This window comes from Tasmannia lanceolata, unplaced genomic scaffold, assembly GCF_043159265.1.
Source record: "Tasmannia lanceolata isolate RefF3 unplaced genomic scaffold, GAP_Taslan_0.1 ptg000018l, whole genome shotgun sequence".
Taxonomy (NCBI): Eukaryota; Viridiplantae; Streptophyta; class Magnoliopsida; order Canellales; family Winteraceae; genus Tasmannia; species Tasmannia lanceolata.
The window spans coordinates 63,419,983-63,446,395 of record NW_027518695.1 but is presented as its reverse complement, the minus strand read 5'-3'; the positions used below and the strand labels follow the sequence as shown (position 1 = coordinate 63,446,395).

Below are 26,413 nucleotides of genomic sequence, written 5' to 3'. Positions count from 1 at the left end.
AGAAGAACCACGGTTTTTTTGACAAGAGGAATATTTTGCCCGTTGTAGGGCTTTTTTTTTCGACAACTTATGTTTCTATCGGGGAAAATAACACGAATCCGACCAATTCTCATGGATTTGGAGTCGCGGAAATGGCCTTGCCACTCCGGGTTATAAGGATTCACCTTAGACTAGCGCTTTCTTCGCACTTTCAGTATCCGAGCAACAAAACGTCCATTTTAGCGCGTTTCCGCCGAAAATGTACCCCTTTTCCTTTTCCTTTCCATTTCCATTTCCGCGGCGCAACTGAACAGGCCCTAAAGGTTTCCATAATATGTAATTCCTCATAAATCGTAGGTCTAGGATTAGCCTACGGAAATGATTCGTTGGACACCACCTATTTACACTCTGGCCCATCAAATGGACGTTTTGGATCATCCTATCGTGCAAGCCATAAAGTACTTTATTTTCGAAGTAGTGTACAGGTTTACACCATGTTAAATCTCCTATATAATAGGGGTGTCAACTGGTCCACTTTGGACCGTATCCACCATTGTCTCAAATCTCAATCACGATCCGTTAAAATCACTTATCAAAATGACTGGATTTGGAGTGTTCTTCGGATCTTACTTCCCGCGTCTCGGTCATGATCCATTTCAAATCGTACCAAGGAGTGTCCAATAGGTCCTACTTACATTTTACACTGTCAAAATTTTCAGAAGAAGGCGAGTGCAAGCATGAGCTATATAGCTACTTAGGGTCAATGGTTAGAGGAGAACAGACTGACTCAAGATTTAAGAGAAATGTATTGGCAGAAACCCTAACCCTAGCATGAAATGTAGCTCTCTCTAGCGATTTCAATGGAGGAAGGGATTAAAATCCTCTCGATTTCAGAGCTTCTCCAAATCTCTCGCTCTCTCACAGGTGCCTCTTCTCTCCATAATCCAACAAACCCTAATTCTCACCTCCCCTCCAATAAAAAGCTCAAATTTCAACCACAAGATGAAATTCCAACCTCCTCTTCACTTTCCGAACCAAACCCTAACCCTAGAATTCTAACCTCTCTCAAATCCCCCACTCTTATAATCGGAACCATAGATCTTCCTACCGATTCAACATCAATCTCATGTGGTTCGAATTACAATTGCTTCTGTTTTTCTGATGGTTCAGCTAGGGTTTGCTGTTCCATTCTCGGCGTACACTTGAATATTATCCATAGGAAAATTAGGGTTCTTGCTTGGAATTTTATTCCGTTTAAATGCAATGGCGGCGGATTCTTAGAGATAATCAGATGGGATTTTTTGGAACCAATTTCTGAAATTGACTGTGGTAAGGATCTCAATAATACTCCTCTGATTTCAGCATTTTCTCCTCAGAAAGAATGCCCTAGTTTTTGTTCTCGCGTTCATGGTAAATTAGAATCTGTTAGTCCAGTTTTGGTCGTTCCATGTGCGATCCAGTCTCGTAATTCTCAAACAAATGTCGCACAAAAGTTAGCCCATAATGGAAACATGATTGGATTTCTTGCCAAGATATTGGCTTGTGAATGTGCCGTATGTAAGACTGCTACATCGGCAATTGAGCTTCGAGGGCAAAATTCTCATTCTTTCAACAAATCGGTTTTCGTGTATTTTTGTGGGCCTACTTCGTCTTGGTGCCCTGTATTGTCTAAGCTGGTTAGAGATGTGGTTTTGGTTACAGAATTGAAGAAAAAGATGATTTGTGTAGGGGGAGATGAATCTTATCTAATGTTTGTGACATCAGAGAGAAGTGAACTATATCATCAGTCTCAATTGCGTTTAGAAGATATATCGATAGGAAGAACAGTAATTTCGGGAAGAGGAGAATCTGGTCTATATATGGGAACTGTTACAGGTGTTTATATGAAAGGCATGGTTTTTGAGTTGGACAAGAAAGTGTGGCTTTTGGTTACTGACAGGCGACTTGCTCAGCCGCATTTTCTGAGGGTTGGTGCTATTGTAAGTTATTAATGTCTTTGTTCATTTTTATCATGTCATTGAACTGTGTAGAGTGCATATTGGTACTGGACAAGCATAGTTAGCAAAATGCCGTTTTAAATGGTATTTTTTTTTAAAATGCGTTTTATTGGTTTGCCGCTTAATACTCCATTTAAAACTTTTACAACGAAAAAACTATGTTTGTTTGAAGAAAATGTTTAAAACATGTTTAGAACATGTTTTAAATGCATTAAACATGTTTTTTTGGCCAACTTTCCAACTTTACCTCTGCTATATTTTGTAAATGACAATTATAAATGTGCTTTTTTTTTCCAGTTTTTTACTATTTTTTTTGAACCAATACCGTATTAAACTCGAATTTTTCCTAATCCGTTTTTTTGCCAAATCACTTTTTGCTAACTATGTGGAGGAGTACTAAATCTGTTATCAAGGTCTGTAATTTTTCGGTAGATTGAGAGTTTTAACATTAATGGATTCGGCATTATGGGCATTTATCTCTTGCATGATGCTATACATCAGTTAGTCTCCATGTTTCTCAATATATGCTTCTTCCTTGTAGATTTCCTTGAGTAATGTTCACTTTGTATCCCCCAAGTTTTCGTGGGTCAAGATGCTTTTGCTGGGGGGTTGCTTTAAGACGAACATTGTTGTGAAGTCCTTTTCGCCATTAGAAACTCAGTAAGTACTGTTAATTGTTTGGGCTTTATAAATTAAGATAGAACATTGTATAATGTGAGTACTTTCTTGTTACAGGTGTCATTTTAGGTCTCAGACACGGAGCTTGTTGGTAAAGTTTGTTGAATCCTTGACATTTTCTGCCAGATTTTGGTAGGTACACTAAAAAAAATTCTTGTGTGTTTTTTTTGGATTTATTGACTCACTTTCCTACTGACTTATTTATGTCATTGGTTGGATTTCAGGGTATTACTTACTGTATCCTGTTTCAGAAAAAAGTTTTTTCATATATTCTCTGATAAGGAGATTTTAGGTTCAAAAAATGTAATTTCCTTTATACCATCTTGTTGTCTCAGTTCCTTGACCATACTTTCTTGTTACACGCTAATTTTTTTTAAATCATTGTTAATATTAGTTTTAGCTGTAAAGTGTGTAGCTCTTTCTAATTGAGGTTAAACTGACAGTAATTATTTGTAAGGTGTCACCAGAAGGAAGGACTGGTGCATATGTTTGCTAGTTCATGCTTACCTTCATGTGTGTTTCGACCTCGGGTAAATCGGTAAATTTATTTATGCTTCCGAAACAATGTTCCTAATACGTGTTTCATATTTTTGCACCTCTTGTTCAAAAAATGTTCTCAATTACATGGTGTGTGTTCTTTTTCTTTTATTCATGTTTGCATATGCACTGTCTCAAAGTGGGTTTCTGTTGGCAGCATGGAGAATTTATGGAATTCTGTAAGCATGATTTGTGTGGTTGCTGTAACGAACCAAATTTTGGTCACCTAAAGTTGGTATGATTGTTAATTCTTTTTGAACTGTTTGCCCAAGTAAAAAATTAACCTTCAGTTTTCAACATAACTTGGCAATTTTGTGTAAAAGTTGTCATATTATATTTATGATCTTGTGATCACTTACCTGAAAGACTGTTGTAGAACTTATTCTGATGATTTTCTTTTTTGACTGGCATTTATCATGCTTTCAGGTAGTACCCATGTCTAATTTTATTAGTCATTGTGAAGATATTTGGGTCACTGTACTATCACAAATGAAGAATGATACAGCTGGGATGAACAACCATGTTGGACTTTTATCTTGTGAGGGGAAGTCTTATGGCCGACTTGTCAGGCGAACTATATCAAGTGAAGATCTTGGCATCACTTTGATGGGTACTCTGCATGTTAGTATTAGTTGTTCAAAAAGGACTTGTACAGACCTATATATGTGTGTGAGTGTGTGTCTATATATATATATATATATATATATATATATATATATATATATATATATATATATATAGAGAGAGAGAGAGAGAGAGAGAGAGAGAGAGAGAGAGCGGTTTCTACACACAAATGTAGATAAGTTATCTACACACTAGCTTAAAATACAGTGGAGGGCATATTGTTTGGGTGATCCAAACCATTCATTTGATTGGCCCTCACATAGATAGGGCGTCCACAGGTTCATCCCAACCCTACGATTTGTGGAGGTAAAATGGACGTGTATAAACCTTCACAAATCTGTCCATTTTTTTGCCTCCACGGTTCGAAGGGTTAGGATGATCCTATGAAGCTGATTTTTTGGGCATACCCTATCTATGTGAGAACCCATCAAATGAATGTTTTGGATCACCCAAACAATGTGGGCCCCCACTGTATTTTAAGCTAGTGTGTAGATAACTTATCTACACTTGTGTGTAGAAACTGTTTTCTCATATATATATATATATATATATATCTATATAGTAGAAGAGAAAATAAGAGAATTTTTTGTAGAATTTCACATCAGTCTTTTTGACTTTTTTTAACAAAGGCACCCATTCAACACACATATTTTCAATCCTACCCCCTCCTTTATGCTTTTTAAGAAAGGCACCCATTAAAGCCAAATAATTTCAATCCTACCCCCCTCCTTCATGTTTTTTTAATAAAAAATCTATAGGGTGATCTTAACCATCCGATTTAAGAGGAACAACATATTATGGAAACCTCTAGATTGGAGGGCTAGGATCAGCCTATGGAAATGATTTTTGGGGCACAACCTATTTATGTTGTGTTCCATCACATGGACGGTTTGGATCAACCTGTGATGTGGTCCGTACAGTTCTTTGTCGGCCCGTGCATCACACGGGGTTTTTTACTAGTATATATATATATATATATATATATATATATAGGAAAAGGATTGTACGCTCGAGCGTACCAAGCTTATGGTACGCTCGAGTGCCCAATCACATATGAGCCCACTTTGTTAGGATGATCCAAAGCATTCATTTGAAAGGCCTTATCATAGATAGGGTGTGTACCAAAAACCAGCTCCATAGGATCATCCTAACCCATCCATTTGTGGAGGGCAAAATGGACAGACCACAAATTTGCTCATTTTTGCCCTGCACTTTTTGAGGGGTTAGGATGACTCAATGGAGCTGATTTTTGGTACACACCCTATCTATGATAGGGCCTTGCAAATGAATGCTTTGGATCACCAAAAAAAATGTGGGACCCATGTGATTGGGGCACTCGAGCGTACCATAAGCTTGGTACGCTCGAGTGTACAATCCTTTTCCTCATATATATATATATATATATATATATATATATATATATATATATATATATATATATATAGGAAAGGGTTTCTGCGCTCAAGTGCAAAAAACAGGGGTGGGCCCACATTGTTGGGGGCATCCAAAGCATTCATTTGGAAGGCCCTTTCATGGATAGGGTGTCCACCAAAAATCAGCTCCATTGGATCATCTTAAGGTGTCCATAGGTGGGGTGAAAAAATGGGCAGATTAGTGGACACAGTATCTGTCCATTTTCACCCCCACAAATGGACACCCTATGATGATCCAATGAAGCTGTTTTTTAGTACACACCCCATCCATGATGGGGCCTTTCAAATGAATGCTTAGGATCACCCCAACAATGTGGCCACACCCTTGTTTCCTGCACTCGAGCGCAGAAACCCTTTTGTCATGTATTTATATACATAAATATACAAGGTTTTAAATTTTTGTTTCGGTTTCGGTTTTGGTTGGTACAAAACGGAAACATTTCGGTTTCGGGGGAAATCTTGTAAAATCATGGAAACATATGCAAATGATGATTTTTTTTAAAATCTTTTAAAAATCAAATGCAAATGATGAAATTTTAAGATGAAGCTTTGGAAAATGCTAGAATAAGCACAAATGCATATTTAGAAACCATCACATAAGTAAGAGGGCCATCCATAATGGCTTAATCACATTGAACACCTAGTTACATGCATTGTCACATATGTCAAGAACAATAAAGTCAATAAAGAAGTACAATGCAATGAAGCATAAGAAACTACCAGTCTCCCCTCTAAGGACCCCAACTTTATGTCAATACCACAGCTACGAGATAGTATTGGTCCCTTGTCGATCGGCATCCCATGCATAATATACAGTTACTTTGCTATGCAGTTCAATGTTGTTGTCTACCAAATATTATTTTCTACATTAATGAAATGAAATGACATGCAAATAATAACATCTTTCCATTTTTTTGTCGTTTCGACCATTTCTGTTGAAGTTCGAGAATTTCGGTCGAATTTCAGAAATTCATATCGATTTTTTGAAATTTCGGTCAAAATTTCGAGGAAACAATGACGTAAAAGGAAATCATGTAGATTTTGTTCCGGTGGGGATGGAAATGGAAATATTTGGTCATTTCGGGGAAATTTAAAATCGTATATATATATATATATATATATATATATATATATATATATATTATATCCACATCTGCAAACCAGATAACATTAGTGCATGGGAGGGGAGGTGGACAAATTTTAAATTTTGTCCCAGGTTTTGGATTTTTTTGATGTAAGGGAGAGGTAGGATAACCTCCATGTAATATGTCTTATAAAGTATACATCTGAATTTTATTATTTAGAAGCTTGAACTCTATATATTCCCATACATATTTAGATAAATTCTGTTAGAGTTTTGAATGAGTTGAAATTGAATCATCTCAAACTTGACTTGGATCATCACCTTCAAGTCTTTTTGACTTGAACTAAAATTAGTCATTTTTTCTGAACCTCATATAACAAGTCAGTCTAATGAATGTCGGAGTTCTCTCATGAGCCAAGAAAGTTTAGGGATCATACTGATGTATGTAAACCTACTTCAGAAGACGATGGTGATCTCCGGCTATTCAAATTCTACCGGAGTAGTTGGGATTTGGGAAAACTGGTGCATACATGTGGTTTTGGTTCAAAGATCGGAAGAGATGCTGCTTTATGCTAAGTTGAGGGGTTGGGATTGGGTGTATATTGAAGGAAATATCTTTTGGCTGTTGGATACGCTTCAATCTATTTTGGGATCTGTTTTTCTACTCCCTCTTGTATTGAGGTCTTTCTTGAGGCTAAAACAAATAAAAATCATTTAAGAGGATGGATGCCTAAAGAAATGGGCGGTGGATGTGGTGTTCCCATGAACGAAACGAAATACAAAGAGAAGTCATAAAGGACGGATTACATCAGGCTGATGCCTATATTAGTTTAAAAATTAAACCATGTTACTGGGCCTTGATGCTTCTAAAAGACAAAAGGGAAAGAAAGGGTCTCATATAACAACCATTTAATGATGTCAATAACCTCAAGTCATTGGGGAATCGGGAATTGGTCTTTACATGTCGTTATTTGGAACGGCCCTCTTTTAACTACAAGTTTTGCATGGAATTTGTTGGCCAGTTGTGGTCAAACGCCTATTGTTCTCTACCTCGTTGTAGCACCAAGGATTTAAATTTCGGTTTTGGTTTCGGTCGGCACCGAAACAGAAACATTTTGGTTTTGGCAAATCTTATAAAATCATGGAAACGTATGGAAACATAAGCAAATGATGAAACTTTGGAAAATGCTAGAATAAGCACAAATACATACTTGCCGACCGAAACAGAAACATTTTGGTTTTGGCAAATCTTATAAAATCACGGAAACGTATGGGAACATAAGCAAATGATAAAACTTTGGAAAATGCTAGAATACGCACTAATACATACTTAGAAACCATCACATAAACAAGAAAGCCATCCCTGATGACTTAATTAAATCGAACACCTAATGGCATGCGTTTTTTTTTTTTGAAAATTACCTAATGGCATGTGTTGTCGCACATGTCTGGAACAATAAAGTCAACAAAAAAGTAAAATGTAATGCTCCCCTCCAAGACCCCAGCTCTATGTCAATACTGTTAAATAAAGATGTGTAAGTGTGCGCCCTCTATAGGGGCAGTTACGTCATTTATCATGTTACACACACACACACACACACACACACACATATATATATATATATATATTAATACATATTGTGCGTATGAGAAGAATCTCATAGCATCACTCGTTCTCCCTCTCTCTCTCTCTCACACACACACACACACACACACACATATTCATCTCCAATGTAAGTCTGAGTTTCAACATGTTATCAGAGCTGTACGTGAGAGAGGTTCTTCATCAGAGCAATACCCCCGCTAAGCAATACGTGAAGATCGAGTTCTCCGTCAGTTAAAGGAATCATCCTTCAAACCCTAGACACCCTAAACCTATAATCCTAACTCTAGAAACCCTAATCCTGTAACTCTAACCCTAAAAGCCATTGCCGCCCCCCCATATTCAACACCCAACCAGTGTCGCCCCACCCTAACAACTCTAACCCTAAAAGCCATTGCCCCCCCCCTATTCAATACCCCAACTAGTGCCGCATCCCCTTCTCTCTTAATCATTGCTTCTTCATCTGACACTTTCAAACCCTAACCCTAAACCTAATTCTACCTTCAAATCTAATTCTAACCTCAAACCCTAACCCTAAACATTCATTCTCATGATCTGAACATTCATTTTCTCATTCTTTTTTTTATGATCCTCTGCTATTATTGGTGTATGATGTGCTGTAGTTGAATATCTTTTTCCTCGCCTCGAACAGTGTGTTAAGGTATGCAATCTCCAGCGGCAGTATGGAATAATTGGTGGTTGTATGGGTGCTTCTGTGGAAGCCTTTATTAGTGGCTGGTTAGTGTATTAGTGGCTGGTTCGTGGTCTGATGGTGATCGGTGTTGATGGTGTTTGTCATGATTTTTCTTTGTTATTGGATTTGGTGATTTGGTGTGGTTTGTTAGCGGTCTTATTTACAGGGTTGTTCGTGGTTGATACTTGTCGGTGGTGGTTACTAGTAGAGATTGTTCGTGGGGGTAGTGATTGTTGGTGATCAACGTACACTAATGTTTGTTATTTGTGTACTGATGATTAAGATTGGACGTGCCTAGTAGTTGTTGGCTGGTTGATGTGTTTCTTTGTTGGTTGGAAATAGATTTGTGAGTGGTGCTTGGGCAGCCATTGTAGTTTGTCAGTGGTAGTGTCGCAGACTCAAAGATCCGTAACGTTTTTTTTCATGTGGTTCTTCGAAATGGCTGTACCTTCTACGTCTTCTACAATCTCTAGTTCGTTTCCCGTGACCTCTATGACGTCCATCAAGCTTGATGGATCAAACTATCCTGCATGGAGTTGATCAGTTAAGCTTTATCTCCGTGGGCAGGGTAAGTTGAAGTTTATTACATCGAATCCGCCAAGCCCTAAGGAATCGTCCTACGAAAAGTGGAGTCAGGAGGATCCTCTTCTTTAGTCCCTCTTATGTCAGAGTATGGAGCCCAAGATTGTTAGTCATATGTTGTTTCTGGATACTTCTCGTGCGGTTTGGTTACGTGCCGAGACTATCTATTCGGGGACTAACAATCTTACTCGGATCTGTGATGTTTACACTGATTTCTTCAGTGTGAAGCGGGGCGAGAGATCTGTTTCTGAGTATTATTTTGACTTTGTTGGTTTATTTGAGCAGCTGGACCTCTATCATCCTCCATCTACCGATCTCGCTGTGTTAGCCCAGCAGAAAAATGAGCTACGTGTTACTCGGTTTTTGGATGGACTAGGCCGTGAGTTTTTGCCTATTCGTCAGCAGATCTTAGGTCTTGGTACTTTACCAGACATGGACGAGGTTTTTTCTCATGTTCAGGGAGCATTGTGGGTTGAAGCTTATGGTGATTCTATTGGTGAGCAGTCTGCCCTGACTGTTCAGTCTGGTTACAGTGGAGGACCACGGGGCCAGGGCCAGGGCTGTGGTCATGGTCGCAGAGGTGCTGGTCGTGGTTTTGGCTGAGATTCAAGGGGAGGCCGTAGCACTGGTGGTCGTGGAGTCCGTTATTGTTCCCACTGTGATATGGAGGGTCATTCCGTTGACTTCTGTTATGATCTACATCCAGAGTTGCGACCCTCTCGTGTTGCAAACTTTGTTTCAGGGACTAACTCAGAGACTCTTGCTATTGTTCCTACTGATTCTTCTGACACCTTGGTGGTCTCCCGCACTGAATACGAGGCTCTTCTACGACTACAAGACAAAGGGAAACAACCAGCTGCTACTCTTGCGAAGGAAGGTAGCAACCCATCTTGCTCTCTCAGTCATTCCAGTTCATGGCTCATTGACTCTGGAGCCTCTCATCACATGACTTGTAACAGTAGCCTACTTAGCCCCTTTAAGCCTAATTCCTCTTCTACACTAGTTACTTTGGCTAATGGGGCAAAGTGCCCTATTTCTGGTACAGGAGACACATCTGTCAGTTCTCATTTATCTCTTTCATCTGTTTTGTGTGTTCCTAGTTTTCCCTGTAATCTTCTTTCTGTTAGCCAACGTACTCGTCGTCTTAACTATTCGGTGACATTCTTTCCATCTTATTGTTCTTTTCAGGATCTAGCGACTGAGAGGAGGATTGGTTATGGACATGAAGTGGATGAACTCTACTACCTTGACGGTGATACTGCACCTACTGCGCTGAATACTTCGGTTGATTCATTTATGTGGCACTGCCGTCTTGGTCATCCTCGAGCTGATCGTATGCAGTATTCTTCAGTTGTGTCTGGTCCAGTTAGCAATTTCAGTGTGAGTCTTGTCAGTATGGAAAACATCATCGTGTTTCCTACAAGTCTCATTCAGTTAGTCGTGTCACACGTCCGTTTGAGCTTGTTCATTCTGACGTATGGGGTCCATGTAGGACTCCTCTATTTGGAGGTCGATATTTCATTATTTTTGTGGACCATTATTCAAGGATGACCTGGTTATATGTAATAAAAGATCGCTCTGAAGTTTTTAATATATTTCGCTTCTTTTATGCTGAAATATCTAATCAGTACTCTTGTTCTATTAAATGCTTGCCCACAGATAATGCACGTGAATATTTTTCTATTTCTAATGGTTTTCAGGAGTTTATATATAGTCATGGTATTATTCATCAGTCATCGTGTTCACTTACCTCTCAGCAAAATGGTGTTGCGGAGAGAAAAATTCGCTATCTTGTGGACATAGCTAGGACTCTTCTATATCAGATGCATGTTCCTAAATCATATTGGGCTGAAGCTACTCTCACAGCTTGTTTTCTGACTTTCTGGCGATCCGTCTTTCATCCTCTGTTCTTGATAGCAATTCTCCTTTCTTTGTCTTGCATCCCTTCGGGAATTCATTTCCCTTGCTTCCAAGAGTGTTTGGCTGCACGTGTTTTGTTCATGATCTTACTCCTGGCTTTGGACCCTGGAGCGATTAAATGTGTTTTTCTAAGCTATTCTCGAACCCAAAAGGGGTACATATGTTATAGTCCTCAGCTTCGTCGTGCTTTTGTGTCTGCGGATGTTTCATTCTTTGAGGGTCAGCCCTACTTTTCTAGATCTCCTTCTACCCAGGTTCCTGACCCTGAGGTTCCACTGCCATTACCTGTCTCAGTATCGATTTCACCACCTGACGAACAACACAAACCTTTGCAGGTTTATTCTCGTCGTCGTCAACAACTTGCATGTCAAGATGCCACTTCATCTCCTCTAGCCCCCTCACAGCTCGCTGGACCGCCCACTACTCTTGAGGGAAGTGATTCCCCTAGTGAAGCCCCGATTGCATCTCGTACACGATCTCGTACCACTCATCATCCTATCTCTGATGTGGTTTCTTATGCTCGTGTGCCACCCTCTTATAGTTCATTTTTGTCATCTATGTCTTCAGTCTCTATTCCTCACTCTGTTGTCGAGGCTTTGGCTAATTCAGGTTGGCGAGCAGCTATGGATGCAGAGATGGGTGCTATGAAGGAGAATCACACATGGCAGTTGGTCCCTCTTCCACCAGGGGCTCAGGTGGTTGGCTGTAAGTGGGTATTCACAGTGAAATATCTACCAAATGGGACAGTAGAAAGACTGAAGGCTCGATTGGTTGCCAAGGGGTATACACAGACATATGGGATTGTTTACACGGATACATTTTCTCCAGTGGCTAAGATTCCTTCCATCAGAGTTTTGATATCTCTTGCAGTCAACATGTCGTGGCATCTTTACCAGTTAGATGTCAAGAATGCCTTCTTACATGGTGTTCTTCAAGAAGAGGTAATACGGAGCAACCTCCTGGGTTCGTTGCTCAGGGGGAGATGAAAGATGCTGTCTGCAAGTTACAAAAGGCAATATATGGTCTTAATCAATCCCCCTCGTGCTTGGTTTGGAAGATTCAGTGAGGCAGTAGTACGATTTGGGATGAAACAATGTGCAGTGGACCACTCAGTGTTTAGCTCTTAGGGCAAAGATGGGAGGATTTTCCTGATTGTTTATGTGGATGATATCATAATTACAAGGAGTGACAATGTAGGTATACAAAGGCTGAAGGACTTTCTTCAGAAGGAATTTTGCACCAAGGATCTTGGCCGTCTGAGATACTTTCTAGGCATAGAGGTCGCATATTCACGTGGAGGGCTATCTCTATCACAAAGAAAGTATGCACTGGATATATTGGAAGAATCTGGTCTTCTGGGAGCAAAGCCTGTTGAAACTCCCATGGATCCAAACGTCAAGCTTTCACCTGATCAAGGGGATTTACTAGAGGATCTAGGCAGATACAGACGTTTAGTTGAGAGGTAGATTTATCTCACTGTTACTCGTCCGGATATCGCTTATGCAGTGGGCATGGTTAGTCAGTATATGAGTGCTCCACGAACATCTCATTGTTCGGTAGTTATTCAGATAGTGAAATATCTGAAGAAAGCTCTTGGTAAAGGACTTCTCTTCAGAAAACATAATCACATGAGGATCAAGCGATATTCAGATGCAGACTGAGCAGGATCTTCTGCAGACAGGAGGTCCACAAATGGCTACTGTACCTTTGTTGGAGGTACCCTAGTGTCGTGGAAAAGCAAGAAACAGGAAGTTGTATCAAGGTCAAGTGCAGGAGCTGGGTACAGAGCCATGGCCTGTACCAATTGCGAGTTGATCTGGTTGCGATCATTGATCATTCATGTCAGAGGTTGGGCTGCCCTACTCATCCCCTGTGTCTCTTTATTGTGACAACAAATCCGCCATCCATATAGCCATGAATCTAGTTTTTCATGAGCGGACGAAACATATAGAGGTGGATTGTCACTTTATTCGTCATCGAATTCAAAAAGGGGAGATATGCACTGTGTTTAGAAGGTCGAATGATCAAGTCGCGGACATGTTTACAAAACCATTGAGTAGAGCTCGATTGAGCGATTTATGTAACAAGCTGGGAATGTATGATATCCATACTCCAGCTTGAGGGGGAGTGTTAAATAAAGATGTGTATGTGTGTGCCCCTCTATAGGGGCAGTTACGCCATTTATCATGTCACACACACACACACACACACACACACACACACATATATATATATATATTAATACATATGGTGTGTCTGAGAAGAATCTCATAGCATCACTCGCTCTCTCTCTCTCTCTCTCTCTCTCTCTCTCACACGCACATATTCATCTTCAATGTAAGTCTGAGTTTCAACAAATACCATATAGAATTACGAGTTATTATTGGTCCCATCTCGATCTGACATCCCATGCATATAACAAGGTATTATTGGTCCCATGTCGACTTGACATCCCATGCAAAAGACACAGTTACTTTACTATGCAGTTCAATGATGGTGCCATCCAAATATCATTCTCTACATTAATGAAATGAAATGAAATGCATATCATGATGTCTTTCCATTTTTTGTCGTTCCAACCACTTCGGTCGAATTTTGGGAATTACGAGCGAATTTCTAGAATTTTGGTCAAAAACGATGATGTGCAAGGAATTCATTGAGATTTCGGAAACGAAAACATTTTGGTTGTTTCGGAGAAATTGAGGAAATTTAAAACCACGCGTAGCACAGGGTGGATGATGTGAATACAAACTAGAAATCTCTACAATGGCCAAATATTGCTACTTCAAGTTAGGGGTGGCAACGGGGCGGGTCGGGGCCGGATGTTGGGGTCCCCTTCCCCTTCCCCTCTGCGGGGAATTTCCCCCCTCCCCTTCCCCTTCCCCTCTGCGGGGATGGTGGGGAATCCCCCTCCCCTCCCCGCGGGGAATATCTAATCCCCTTCCCCTTCCCCTCCCCGCATCCTTCGGGGACAAAATCCCCGCCCCGCCCCCTCTTTGGAACCCAATCAAACCAGCAAACAGAGCTTCTTTCTTCTACGTCCAATACAGACAATATTGTGATGAATGCTATGATTCTATTCATGTGATCAACAAACAGATGGACAAAATCAGAAATGCATGGATGAGACAACAAACATAAATAACAACAGGACCTCATATTTCAGCAATTTTCTGCATAAATTATGGAATGATAAATAGGAAATGAGCACCAGGATTGCCTTCATTAACAGACAGCCAATGTGCAAAAAGTAACTATTTCAGTAGTCACAATGAACTTTAAAAGTCCATAAGTGGGCGCTCACACACGCAAAATAATGTTCATTAGTTCATTCTGTATAGCATGTTAACCCCCAGATGAGCATGAGAAATGAGAATGGAGAAGAGAACAAAATCAACAAATGACTTATTTCTTTAACTGCAATTCAGTCTAGTGCTGACATGAAACAAATTTCTAGTAGCTAAATTTTTCTTGTTGAAAATTAAAACCTGCAATCCAACCCTAAAATTTTGTTGGCACTACGATTTTTTGATAATTGCATACACTCAGCGTCTCAGGCTCTCAGCTTGTCTTTATTATTTCAACATCTGTGAAAAGGTTATTATAGTTCCCAAAATGCTCTCAGAAGCTAATTAAAAGGAAAAGACAAGCTAAGTTTATGTTTGGGGGAATCTTGTAGCCGATCCACAGAGTTTCTAGTAGTTTTCCTTAAAAAAAACACTTAAAAATGGCATTGATTAGCGGGGCGGGGCGGGGCGGGGCGGGGCGGGGACAACTCCATCCCCTTCCCCTTCCCCTCCCCGCACCGGGGAATTTTTATAATCCCCTTCCCCTTCCCCTTCCCCTTTCAAATCGGGGAATCCCCTCCCCAAACGGGGCGGGGCGGGGCGGATCCCCGCTTTTTCGGGTGAAATTGCCAGCCCTACTTCAAGTTGGATCTAGAGGTGCAGTAGCAGCCTCAAGAATAGAGTCAGGAATCTTAACAGCCTTGTTGATGCTATTGTTCTTTGATTAAGCTTTAAGCAGAATTTCTGATAAATATAAATTATAGTTGATATTGAAAATCGTTGAAGGACTTGGTAAAGCTGGATTTATCTTTTTACTTGTTGGTTCATGCAGACATGTTGTTTAGAATGTAATCTCACACTAAAACTTTAGGAACTTAGGATGATATTTTTTACTCTGTTATGCGTTCAGATTAATCCATCTTCGGGGAGGTTACAATTGGTTGATGCAACTGGTGGAATTGATGTTGTGGTACCAGATTTGCTATCGGATGGTGTCATCAACAACATCTATGAGGTGATGTTTAATACTGAACCTATTATTTATGCATATAGCTACATCCATTTTTTTTGCCTACTGTGAAGACAGTTGTTTAGTTGCTTATACTGTACTGTGGATATGTCTTGCTTATTCGAAGGCATACCAATTTAGTCTAGTGTTTAAAGCTCGAATTTGACAAGGTAAAACCGAGTTAACTTGGGTGATTGTATGATTGATGTGGTCAGTCTTTCAATAAATTGGGTGAGTCAAAGGAGTTTTAGATTGACTAGGAAGGACCAAAACTGAGTCAACTCAGGTGTGTCAATAATTGACTTGAGGAGTTTTAGATTGACTAGGAAGGACCAGAGCTGAGTCGACTTAGGTGGGTCATTGATTGACTTGAGGAGTTTTTAAACAGTGGTTTAGTCTAGATCTTGTTTGTATTTTCTTTCATAAATATCTTCTGATGTATTTCTCTGATTTAGTTTCTTGTCTTCCTGTTGGCTTTCCAGGTTAAAGACTATGAACTTATTTTAGAAGGCTTACCTGGACAAGTAGGTTCTTTAGGAATGTCTAAGAATGAGGCACTTTCGTGCAGAAGTATCTTTAGTCGCATGATACTTAAGAGGGAGCTAAATCAGCTAACAATTTATGTCCACTTTTATCTGAGGAATGCAACATGTCTTAATGATCTCTTGCGTCTTCCTTGTACCGGTAGGAGTGGCGATATCAAGGGAAGTGGAGGTGGAATGTTTCACCTTCTGATGATAACACACAAGTTTCCTGCCACCCACAGTGTATGTTCTACTTGACTTACATTTGTCTATTGTATAATTTATTTGCTTTACACCATTCAAAACAAAAAATTGCTGTATAATGATTGTGTTTTCTTGTCATTTATTGTATAATTTATTTGCTGCTACAGTTTCAAGGTGCTCCATCTATTTCACATGGGTCAAGCTTATTTGCCGAGGCCATAATCTTGCCTTATGCCTTGTTTCTTCTGGGAAAAAATGGATGCATTCAATTGGGTGAATTTGTCAAGGACAAATTAGAAGCACATTCAGAATATGTTGACAGCAAAAACTATCTAGAAAAATTATCGTCCAAGAGGCCAAAAATTGCACATGCAACAAATGGAGCTCTGACGTTAGGCTCAAAGGTTGAATCAGGAGAGGTTGGCAAAGGACATTATAAAATTCCAAAGGATTTTTGCAGTCCCTTCTGGGAATTTAATACTGAACAGAAACCCAGCAAATTGTCGTCAGCTCTTGAAATTCCATGTTCGCTCACTGTCAAAAGTATCAATAATGATGTGTCAGTTATTTCAGCCACATTGTTTCGTGCAAATGGTAGTGTAGCAGACAACTTGGCTGAAAAACCAAGTGCTGAAAAAATTATGGTTGAATTTAAGTCTGGAACATTTAACAAGTATCAGGTACATTGATTTCTCCTCCACTGCATCCTTTTGAATATATAATATTCTTACATAGCTTTATAACTATTACTTTTTCTCTCTGAAAGAAAGCTTTAAACATGAGTGAATTGTATGTCCTTATCTACATTCCAGTTGCTACGTATTGGCATGTTTTATCTGATGAGGTGTGATAGGGAAGAACATCTATGTAATCTAAAAGACCATACTGAATATGGTGATTGTGGAAAAGCTCTTATCACTTCTCATACACCGATGTGGAGTCTTTCGTTCTCTTCTGGTGAAGTTTTTCATCAAAGTGGCGGGGTTCCTTCTGGGAAAGTTACCCAAAGTGATCTATCTTTCCAGAGATCTCCGAGCCAAATGCCTGAAACTCTCTCAGATGTGCATCTGCATATCACTGGTGAAGCAGTGGAACTCTTGAAGGATAATGAAGGGGTTTTAGAAGATTGTTTTGTGAAGCCCTTTGGTAGATTTGGAGAGGCTGTTAGTGTGTCCACATGCATTCAGGCCATGTTGGCTGAGGGAAATTTAATATCACTATATGGAGACATAATGGATGTTCATAGTTTCCAAGAAAATTGCATTGATAGTAAAGCCCATCCATGTTGTGAAAGAATTGATGATATTCATCAAAGAGTATTTCTGGAAGTACCAGGTGGCATTTGTATTCATGTCTACGAAGACCATCATATGGTAATTGCCTGTTTCTCATCTTATATAACTTTGATATTGTAACTGTTTCAGAAAAAAATCAATTTTTAATGCATTATCTCGACCGTTCAGGTGACCATTCGTTGTACTCTAGGTCAACTTGCTTATCCTATAGGAATGGGACCTGGAGTAAATGCAACCTTTCACCGTGTTCTTCTAACATGGTATGTATTTATTGAATTCATAATATTTGGTTTTCCCATACTCGGTTCTCATTGCAATTTAACTGTTAAGTGTTGTCAATATACACCTGCTTTTGGCTTCTAGTATTTTTGTCATTGTATTGACATCTATGAAAAATCGCTGGTCCGCCTCCAACTTTTGAAATTTAATATATTATTTCTAGCGATTCTAATGCTACACTTGTACAAAATTAATGGCAGAAACATAGTTTCTTACAATGTGTTACTTTCTGCATGAAAAGGTGGAAAATGTCAAGTTGCTGAGACTTATTTCTAATAGCCATTAATACTTATTTTTTTTGGAATCCAATACCATGTCTCTTCAATTTTACTTTCGGAGAACTATTACCATCCATATTGTGTTGGAACTATCTTTTCGTTGTTCATTTGAATGATCGTGTATTTCTTTATGGGTTTACATTGAACACTTGGCCATCTATATCCTTTTACTTCTTTGTTTAAATATAGGCAACTCGTGTACTTTTAGGAGGATGCAGTTTGTAATGACGGTGGTCAGATAATTAGTGTCTGCCAAAGTGCTTTTGATAGGGTTATATTTGGAAGCATGATAGGATTGTCATATCTTAAGAGCTAGAATGATGTATAATGAATTAAACAGTCAAACAAATCTAGGAAGGATGGGTAAGCATGTGAAGTAAACAAAATTTGTGTATGAAAACCGTTAAAGAAGGCAGCAGTTGTCAAAATTTGTTGAAGAGAGAACAAAGAATGATTAAGACATATTAGAAGGTGATACGTTTAAGACACTTGGCTAAGAAAGTGATTATAGAGGCCGAGACAACTAGGAATGATAACTACTGTAGTCAAAGGTGCTTGGCATACTTGGCACACCAGATGCATCTTAGATTAGATGCTAGGCCCTTGGCTCATCTGAGGTGCAGCTTGCATACTCATAAGTTGGAACTTTCAAGAACTGTTTGCAACAAATTTCACATGCATGAAAAAGAGAATCACACACATACAAGATATTGGGATCAAATTTCCCTCTTGCGAGAAGAGGTTTTATTAATTTTGGTAGGGATCGTACACTTCCGGCTTTATTGGCTGTTAATTTCATTTCTTAAAGAAAGAAAATACCTCTGATTATCCATCAAGAGGTTCCCTATCTAAATACAACTTTTAATTAATTATCCTCCTGAAAGATTTTATTTTTTGTTAGTCTTAGGGACTTTCTTCATCTTCTCAAACTTTCTTCATTTTCCTTTGGGGAGGCATCTTCTTTGTCGTCGAGAAAGGTCTTCTCTCTTTAAGGAGTCTCTGGGAAGAGATCCTAAAGGGACCTTTAGAGAATCTTTGGAAAGAGATTCTAAAGGGATTTTCTTCTTTCTCCCGAAGGAGAAAAGTTTTCATTCTTTTTGGGAAACCGTCGTCTTTATCTTTAGGGGGGAAACCACCGTCTTTATCATCTTTCTCCCGGAAGAGAAAGGTCTTCTCTCTTTAGGGAGTCTCTGGGAAGAGATCCTAAAGGGACCTTTAGAAAGTCCCTGGAAGAGACTCTAAAGGGATTTTCTTCATCCTTCTCATGAAAGAGAGAGGCCTTCTTTCTTTTGGGGAAACCGTCGTCTTTATCTTTTGGGGGAACCGCCATCTTTATCATCTTTCTCTCCCGGAAGAGAAAGGTCTTCTCCCTTTAGAGAGTCTCTCGGAAGAGATCCTAAAGGGACATTTAGAAAGTCCTTGGAAGAGACTCTAAAGGAATTTTCTTCATCCTTCTCATGAGAGAGAGGTCTTTTTCCCCAACGAAAATCTGCAAAAGAAAGAGAGAAGAAAGAAGAAGAAGAAACTGTTAGCTTAATCTTTTCTCACCTTTCTCCTTATCTTTCTTCTGTTTCTCCCTTCGCATCGCTTTTTCTCCCTCAGAAGATCCGATCATTTGCTAAAGGATCTTCTCTCTATTTATAGAATTCTCTTGAAGTGGTTGTCAACTGCCACATCACCCCTTTTCTCTCAACTTCACGATCTCCACTTTTCCTTTTGTGGGGATTTATGTTACTTCTTTTTAAAAAGTGGATGACTCAGTTCCCCCTTCTCGAGAGTTATTTTTATTTTCTAAAATTTAGGGATTTCTTTTCCCTTAGTCGGGGGCCATTTTTTTTATTAAAGTACTTTACATTTATCCTTTTTACTTTAGGGGATAGCGTAATGCGTAACCACTCCTTTTCTCTCTTCTTATTTTAATAAGGGATTTTACTATTTTGCCCTCTTTGTAAAATTTCGAGTCCAACAAGCACATAACTTATATGCGCATGGATGTGTTGATTTTCTAATACACTTGCTTTAAAACTCAATCGAATTTTATGACGTACACTAGAATTAGCTTTAACTTGCCGCTTCTAGGCAAAGTTTTAAATTTCAAGGCGTGTTCGGAAACCATCATTAAATGGGTTTTTCCACTTTTATAGGTGCGGCGAATGTGAGAAATGAAAAATCGAAAAAGTGGGTGTTCGGCAATCACGACCAACCAGGCTCGTTTCCACAATTTGTGCTTTTCACGACCTTAAAAGATGGGATTCTGTGGAGCAATTTGGGGTCGCTTCCGCCGATTCTCATCAATCTGTTTCAGACTGACAGAGGGAATGAGAATCCGTGCCAAACACACCCTCAATTTTGGTTTCAATTTCGGTTGCCATGGAAAGAGAATCATTTTTGTTTTGGTTGGAAATTTTGGTGGAAATCATGTAAGATCACATAATCATATGGAAGCATATGCAAATCATAGAATTCTAAGATGAAACTTTAGAAAATGCTGGAACTACCACAACTATATACACTTAGAAACCATCATATAAGCAATAAAATCGTCCATAATAATTTAACATTGAATACCTAGTAACATTTGTTGTCGCACTTCTCTGATAATTCAGTACATACTAAATGTAATTCATGTAAATACTTATGCATAATACATACACCACCTTTCATATGCAATTCATCTAAATATAATTAGGTAATGCATAGTAACATAGTATAACACAGAGTAACATAGTATAATGCATGTTTTTTAGAGTTTTTATTTTAGTTGTAGGTTTTTAAAAGAATCTTTTGTGGGTCCTTTTAAGTTATAGGGGGTAATCGGGTCTAGCTCAAGTTCTTAGAGTTATGAATGTTTTAAATAGGCCCCACACATGTATTACGAGATTTTAAGTGGGAGCAAGTCTTTAAGTCCTTATAAATGGGTAGTTTAGCCGTTAAAGTTTTTTATTTATTTGATATAAATACTCTATGTTGGATTTGTGAAAAGAGAACATTACGTTGATTTGCTATTTGATATTGAGAGCTTCTTGGAGAAAAGACTTCATCTTCTTCTTCTTTGGAAAGATGCCAAGGATACTTTGGTGAGATGCCGAAGAAACTCATGGTGTGAAGGTTTATGATAAGTAGAATATCTCTTATTATTTGCCATTTTTGTTTATACTATTCTTCTCTCTCTCTCTCTCGCTCTCTGTTTTTCCCATAAACCACCTTCCCGAGAACCGCAAAGCTCCATTAATCTCACCCAAAACCTCTCTGACATCAATTTTCACTTATCATTTCCAAAACTCCTAAAATACCCATTAATTTTTTTCCAACCTTTGGAAACATCATTCAAACCCATCCATGCCTTGTGCCCTTTCGTTTTGTCTCAAAACTAATATAACACCTTTCGTGATCCTTCGACAGCTTCCCGACATATTTGCACCCCTCCAAACCTATCCTAAACCTCGTAGAAATATCTCCCCAATCTAATCACCTATCTTAGGACCCAAACCCTTAATTTTCACCCACCCATTTCACTCATATTCCCTACCACAACAATCTACACCATCCCGGCATAAATCTCAAACTTCTCGACTTGTCTCCACACCTTGAAACCTTACTAAAAGCCCTTATTGAGGTCCAAAGCCTTCCTCAAAGGCATATTGATATTGTTTCGAGACTTTGCGAGATTTTGTACGTGGGATTGGAATACATTTTTTGTGGGGTTGCTGAAATTTCTTGATTGTGAGAATTTTAACTTCTTGATATTCTTTCTACTTGTATGCTAATGTATAGATTTATTGCATAATTAAATTTACTAATGATTAGTCTCAAAATCTCCATTGTTTAATGATGTTTTCATGGTTGAATCATAGGAGTCACATGGTGTCTAGATTTACGACACTTTTGTTACTATCCTTTTCATATTCCTGGACTTCCAAAACTCGATAGTTTGTCATGTTCATTGTCTTTAGATAACCTCTACGTCAAGGAACTGATATCTACACTACCATTAAATGTTATGTAGCCAAAATATGATTGTATTTTTTCGAAACTTACGGGCTAGGGAAGTCATAGTTGCCGCATTCAGTTCATATCCTAAATCTTTGAAGAAAGAAGGAAAGAAGATTGAAAATAGGAATGCAAGGTAAAAACCCACGAACCATGTTTTTCAAAGCATGTGAAATCTCCCCCTTCTCTCTCCACCATCTTTTGGTTCTCTTTCTTTGCTGACATATCCCCTTTCTAACTTTCTCTTCTATCTCTCCTTTTGTTTTCCGGCTGATCAGGGCATAATCTGTTACTAGCCCGACGAAAACATGGAAGCAAAAAGAGGCAAGAAGAGAAGTTTTCATGAAGAAAAGGCCAAAGGAGATCAGAAATATCTATAGAAAAGTAGAAAAGAGGCAAAGAAAGACGATTGAAGATTTTGAGAATCAAAGAAACGCAGAAGTAAATCTCGGTAGAAGTAAATCCATCCCTATCTGTAAGCCCAATGGTTTTTACCTTGGCATTCCCATCTTGTTTTGATGATTCCAATACACAAGTGATCATTTATCACTAATGTGTTTGTTTGTCTAAGTTGTAGATCTTGATAAAGTAAGATCAAGGATGCTTGGATTGAAGGCCAAGAAGCCCACATTGGACCACTAATTGGAAGGCCTAAGTCATCAAGCAAGAAGTCATGAAGACTTGAAGACATGAAGAAATTCATATTGAAGACCATTTTTTGTCTTTTAGAATGTATTTGATCCAAACCTAGATTAGGTTTTTAGAGGCATAATTAAGTTAATCTCACACACCCTAAATAAACAAGTGATTGTATTTGTGGAGTTCCAACACCTTGGAACCCTCATAGCAATCCCATCTTGGTTGAGAATTGGAAGCCCAAAACAGAATTGAAAATCTGCTCTGCATAGGCTTCTCGGAACTCCGAGAGCTTTTTTTCGGAACTCCGAGAATTCTCGGAACTCCGAGAAATGGTCCAGTAGACTTTTTCCAATTTCTGTGTGGCTTCTCGGAACTCCGAGAATTCTCGGAACTCCGAGAATTATTCTCGGAACTCCGAGAACACTCCAACGGTCTGAAAAAGAGCCGTTTGGAATTTTGCTGGAATTACCTCAATGCCATTGAACGGTCATATTTTGGTTTTCCTATAAATATGGGTGTTTTGAACATACAAACCATCAATCCTAACACTCTTAAACTTCATTTGAATACCCAAGAGTGAATCAAGCTTCAATTGTGCCTCTCATCACCAACTCTAGGATTTGGATCATAGGCTCTCAATTGTACATCTTTTGTAACCCTTGTGAAGGGATTTTTTTTTAGTTCTTTCTTTCATCTTTCAAGATTTGTATTCGGGCGAGTATTCGGAGAAGCGGAGCCCTTTTTCTCCGTGGTGAGGATTGCCACCAAGGTTAAAGCAATTGTAATTGGCACCGATCTTCGCCAAGGTTAAGAAGATCAAATAGTGAAGCCATCAACGGGTTTGGTTGGTGGAGTGGAGTAGGCCTCGGGTTTGAGGACCGAACCACTTTAAATCTCGGGTGCACTCTTTCTATCTCTTTGCTCTTTCATTTGCATTGCACCATTAGATTTAACTTGTATGCTTAAAATATTTTTGATCCCTTAATCGGTTTAAGTTTTTCAAATTGGTAAATTCTAGTTTTCTTAAACAACCGCATTCTCCCTCCTCATAGTTGCCATTTCTATTATAACTTGGGACCCCCTATATCGGATTTTCACTTGGTATCAGAGCCTTGGCTCTTAAAAGATTTTAAAATTTTTGTGAAAGTTATTTCAAAATCTAACTAGGGAAAGATTTTATTTGGCAACTTCTAATTGTGAAATGGCACACCAAATTGGAACCGGACTTCCGGAAGGCCATTCCACAACTAGACCTCCTTTCTTCAATGGGTCAAACTATGGACATTGGAAAACAAGGATGCGCATCTATCTTCTTTCGATAGATGTGGAACTTTGTTACATTGTTGAAAATGGATACAATGTACCTTCCATACCTTTTGAAGAATGGAATGTGGTAGAGAAAAGGCAAGCTAATTTGAACTACAAAGCAATAAATTCCTTGTTTTGTGCCTTAGCTACCGAGGAGTTTAATAGAGTTGCTCTTTTTGATTCCGCCAAGACTATTTGGGATACCCTTGCAACTACCCATGAGGGAACATCACAAGTCAAGGATTCCAAAATAAACTTGTTAAAGAGCAAGTATGAAATGTTTAGAATGAGTCCAAACGAGAGTATTTCGGAAATGTATACTCGTTTTTCTATTATTTCTAACGAACTAGCTAATCTTGGTAAATCTTATCCTAACGATGAGCTTGTGAGTAAGTTACTTAGGTCTCTTCCTCCCCATTGGGATCCAAAGGTGACCGCGATTCAAGAGTCAAAAAATCTCAAGACGCTAACCATAGAGGAGCTTGTAGGATCTCTCATCACCCATGAGATGCTCCTTACTAGCCGACAAGAGGAAAAGAAGCCAAAGGAGAAGGAGAGGGAATTTAGATCCCTAGCACTCAAGGCTTCCAAGGAAGACTCATCAAGTGAAGCGGATAGTGACGAAGAAGAAGCTTTACGAAGATTCAAGAGCTTGTGGAGAAAGAAGCATAAGAAAGATAAGAAAAAGAAAGAAGAAAGTGATGTTGATGGAGCCTTAAGATGCTTCAATTGCAAGAAGATAGGACACAAAAGACCGGATTGTCCACTTCTAAAATCAACTTCCTCTAAGTACAAGGGTAAGAAGGATTGGAAGAAGCATAAGGCTCTTGCCGCCGGTTGGGATGCGTTAAGCACATCGGGCAAAAGCTCGAGTGAAGGGGAAGAAAATAAAAAAGATGATCTTTGCTTCATGACATTCACCCATGAAGTTGAGGTAAACTCTAACCCCTCATATTCTTCATCTAGTAGTAAAAGTGATAGCATACCTTATGATGAATTATGTGAAACCTTGCATACCCAAATTTCCAAAAACAAAGTTCTTAAAAAATCCATTTTAAAGTTAGAAAAAGAACTTGAATTTTTGAAAAGTGATTTATCTTCTTCCATATCTCAAGAACAAGTTACACTTGAAAATCATAAACTTGAGATTAATACCCTTAAGGGTAGTTTGGATGAGAAAACTTGCCAACTTTTAAAATTTCAAAATATGGCAAGCTCCTCCAATTCTTATGAAGATGAAAGAAATGAGCTTTTAGTTCAAACATCCCATCTTCATAATGAAAATGAAAGACTTAGATTATGTTTACATGGATTTCTAAATGGAAATAAAATTATTGACATAATCCTAAGTAAAACTAGTCTTAGACTTCAACATGCTTATCATGATAGGACTAGTGTATCTAACCCTCTTGTTAGATGCCATTTTTGTGGAATGAATGGTCATTACCAATTCCAATGTGCATCCAAGAGTAGGGCTAGATGTGGGACCAAGAAATCTTGGGTTCCCAAAACCCCCATATGATGATATTCATATTGTGTAGATTAGGGGTTTTTAAACTTAAAATTGAATATATTTCATTTGTATGTTTTTTTTGATAACCCCTCTTGTAATTGTAAAATTATTTTAACTAGGGGGAGTTAAAATTGAATTTTTCTTTGAAAAAGGGGGAGCTTTAAAATTGTATATTTTAAACCCTTGTTTTTCTTACCCCTTCTTTTTGTTGATGACAAAGGGGGAGAAGAATCTAGAGTAAAGTCTCTAGTGTAAGAAAAATGTGAAAAGAGTATATGCCTTGATTTGTAAAATCTCTTGTGCTTGTCATCATCAAAAAGGGGGAGATTGTAAGCCCAATGGTTTTTACCTTGGCATTCCCATCTTGTTTTGATGATTCCAATACACAAGTGATCATTTATCACTAATGTGTTTGTTTGTCTAAGTTGTAGATCTTGATAAAGTAAGATCAAGGATGCTTGGATTGAAGGCCAAGAAGCCCACATTGGACCACTAATTGGAAGGCCTAAGTCATCAAGCAAGAAGTCATGAAGACTTGAAGACATGAAGAAATTCATATTGAAGACCATTTTTTGTCTTTTAGAATGTATTTGATCCAAACCTAGATTAGGTTTTTAGAGGCATAATTAAGTTAATCTCACACACCCTAAATAAACAAGTGATTGTATTTGTGGAGTTCCAACACCTTGGAACCCTCATAGCAATCCCATCTTGGTTGAGAATTGGAAGCCCAAAACAGAATTGAAAATCTGCTCTGCATAGGCTTCTCGGAACTCCGAGAGCTTTTTTTCGGAACTCCGAGAATTCTCGGAACTCCGAGAATTGTTCTCGGAACTCCGAGAAATGGTCCAGTAGACTTTTTCCAATTTCTGTGTGGCTTCTCGGAACTCCGAGATTTTTTCTCGGAACTCCGAGAACACTCCAACGGTCTGAAAAAGAGTCGTTTGGAATTTTGC

General features: G+C 38.7%; 1 protein-coding gene across 7 annotated transcripts in view; it reads left to right on the top strand.

The window, feature by feature from the left end:
• Window positions 1-591: 591 nt before the first annotated feature.
• CTC1 (conserved telomere maintenance component 1) overlaps window positions 592-26,413 on the top strand; it is a 66,379-nt gene continuing 40,557 nt past the window's right edge. The window contains exons 1-14 of one of the 7 annotated variants that reach the window (XR_013236220.1): window positions 592-1,958; window positions 2,518-2,636; window positions 2,712-2,786; window positions 2,879-2,957; window positions 3,122-3,184; window positions 3,349-3,426; window positions 3,618-3,812; window positions 15,329-15,433; window positions 15,910-16,194; window positions 16,323-16,835; window positions 16,968-17,528; window positions 17,619-17,711; window positions 22,049-22,133; window positions 22,268-22,448. Coding sequence is in view for 3 of the 7 variants with exons in the window: in XM_077360473.1 (XP_077216588.1) it covers window positions 840-1,958; window positions 2,518-2,636; window positions 2,712-2,786; window positions 2,879-2,957; window positions 3,122-3,184; window positions 3,349-3,426; window positions 3,618-3,812; window positions 15,329-15,433; window positions 15,910-16,194; window positions 16,323-16,835; window positions 16,968-17,528; window positions 17,619-17,710 (3,284 nt within the window). In the remaining 4 variants the exon portion in view is untranslated. Of the gene's footprint in view, window positions 1,959-2,517; window positions 2,637-2,711; window positions 2,787-2,878; window positions 2,958-3,121; window positions 3,185-3,348; window positions 3,427-3,617; window positions 3,813-15,328; window positions 15,434-15,909; window positions 16,195-16,322; window positions 16,836-16,967; window positions 17,529-17,618; window positions 17,712-22,048; window positions 22,134-22,267; window positions 22,455-26,413 lie in introns of all 7 variants that reach the window. The other 6 variants (XR_013236219.1, XR_013236221.1, XR_013236218.1 and 3 more) reach the window with 6 other exon arrangements.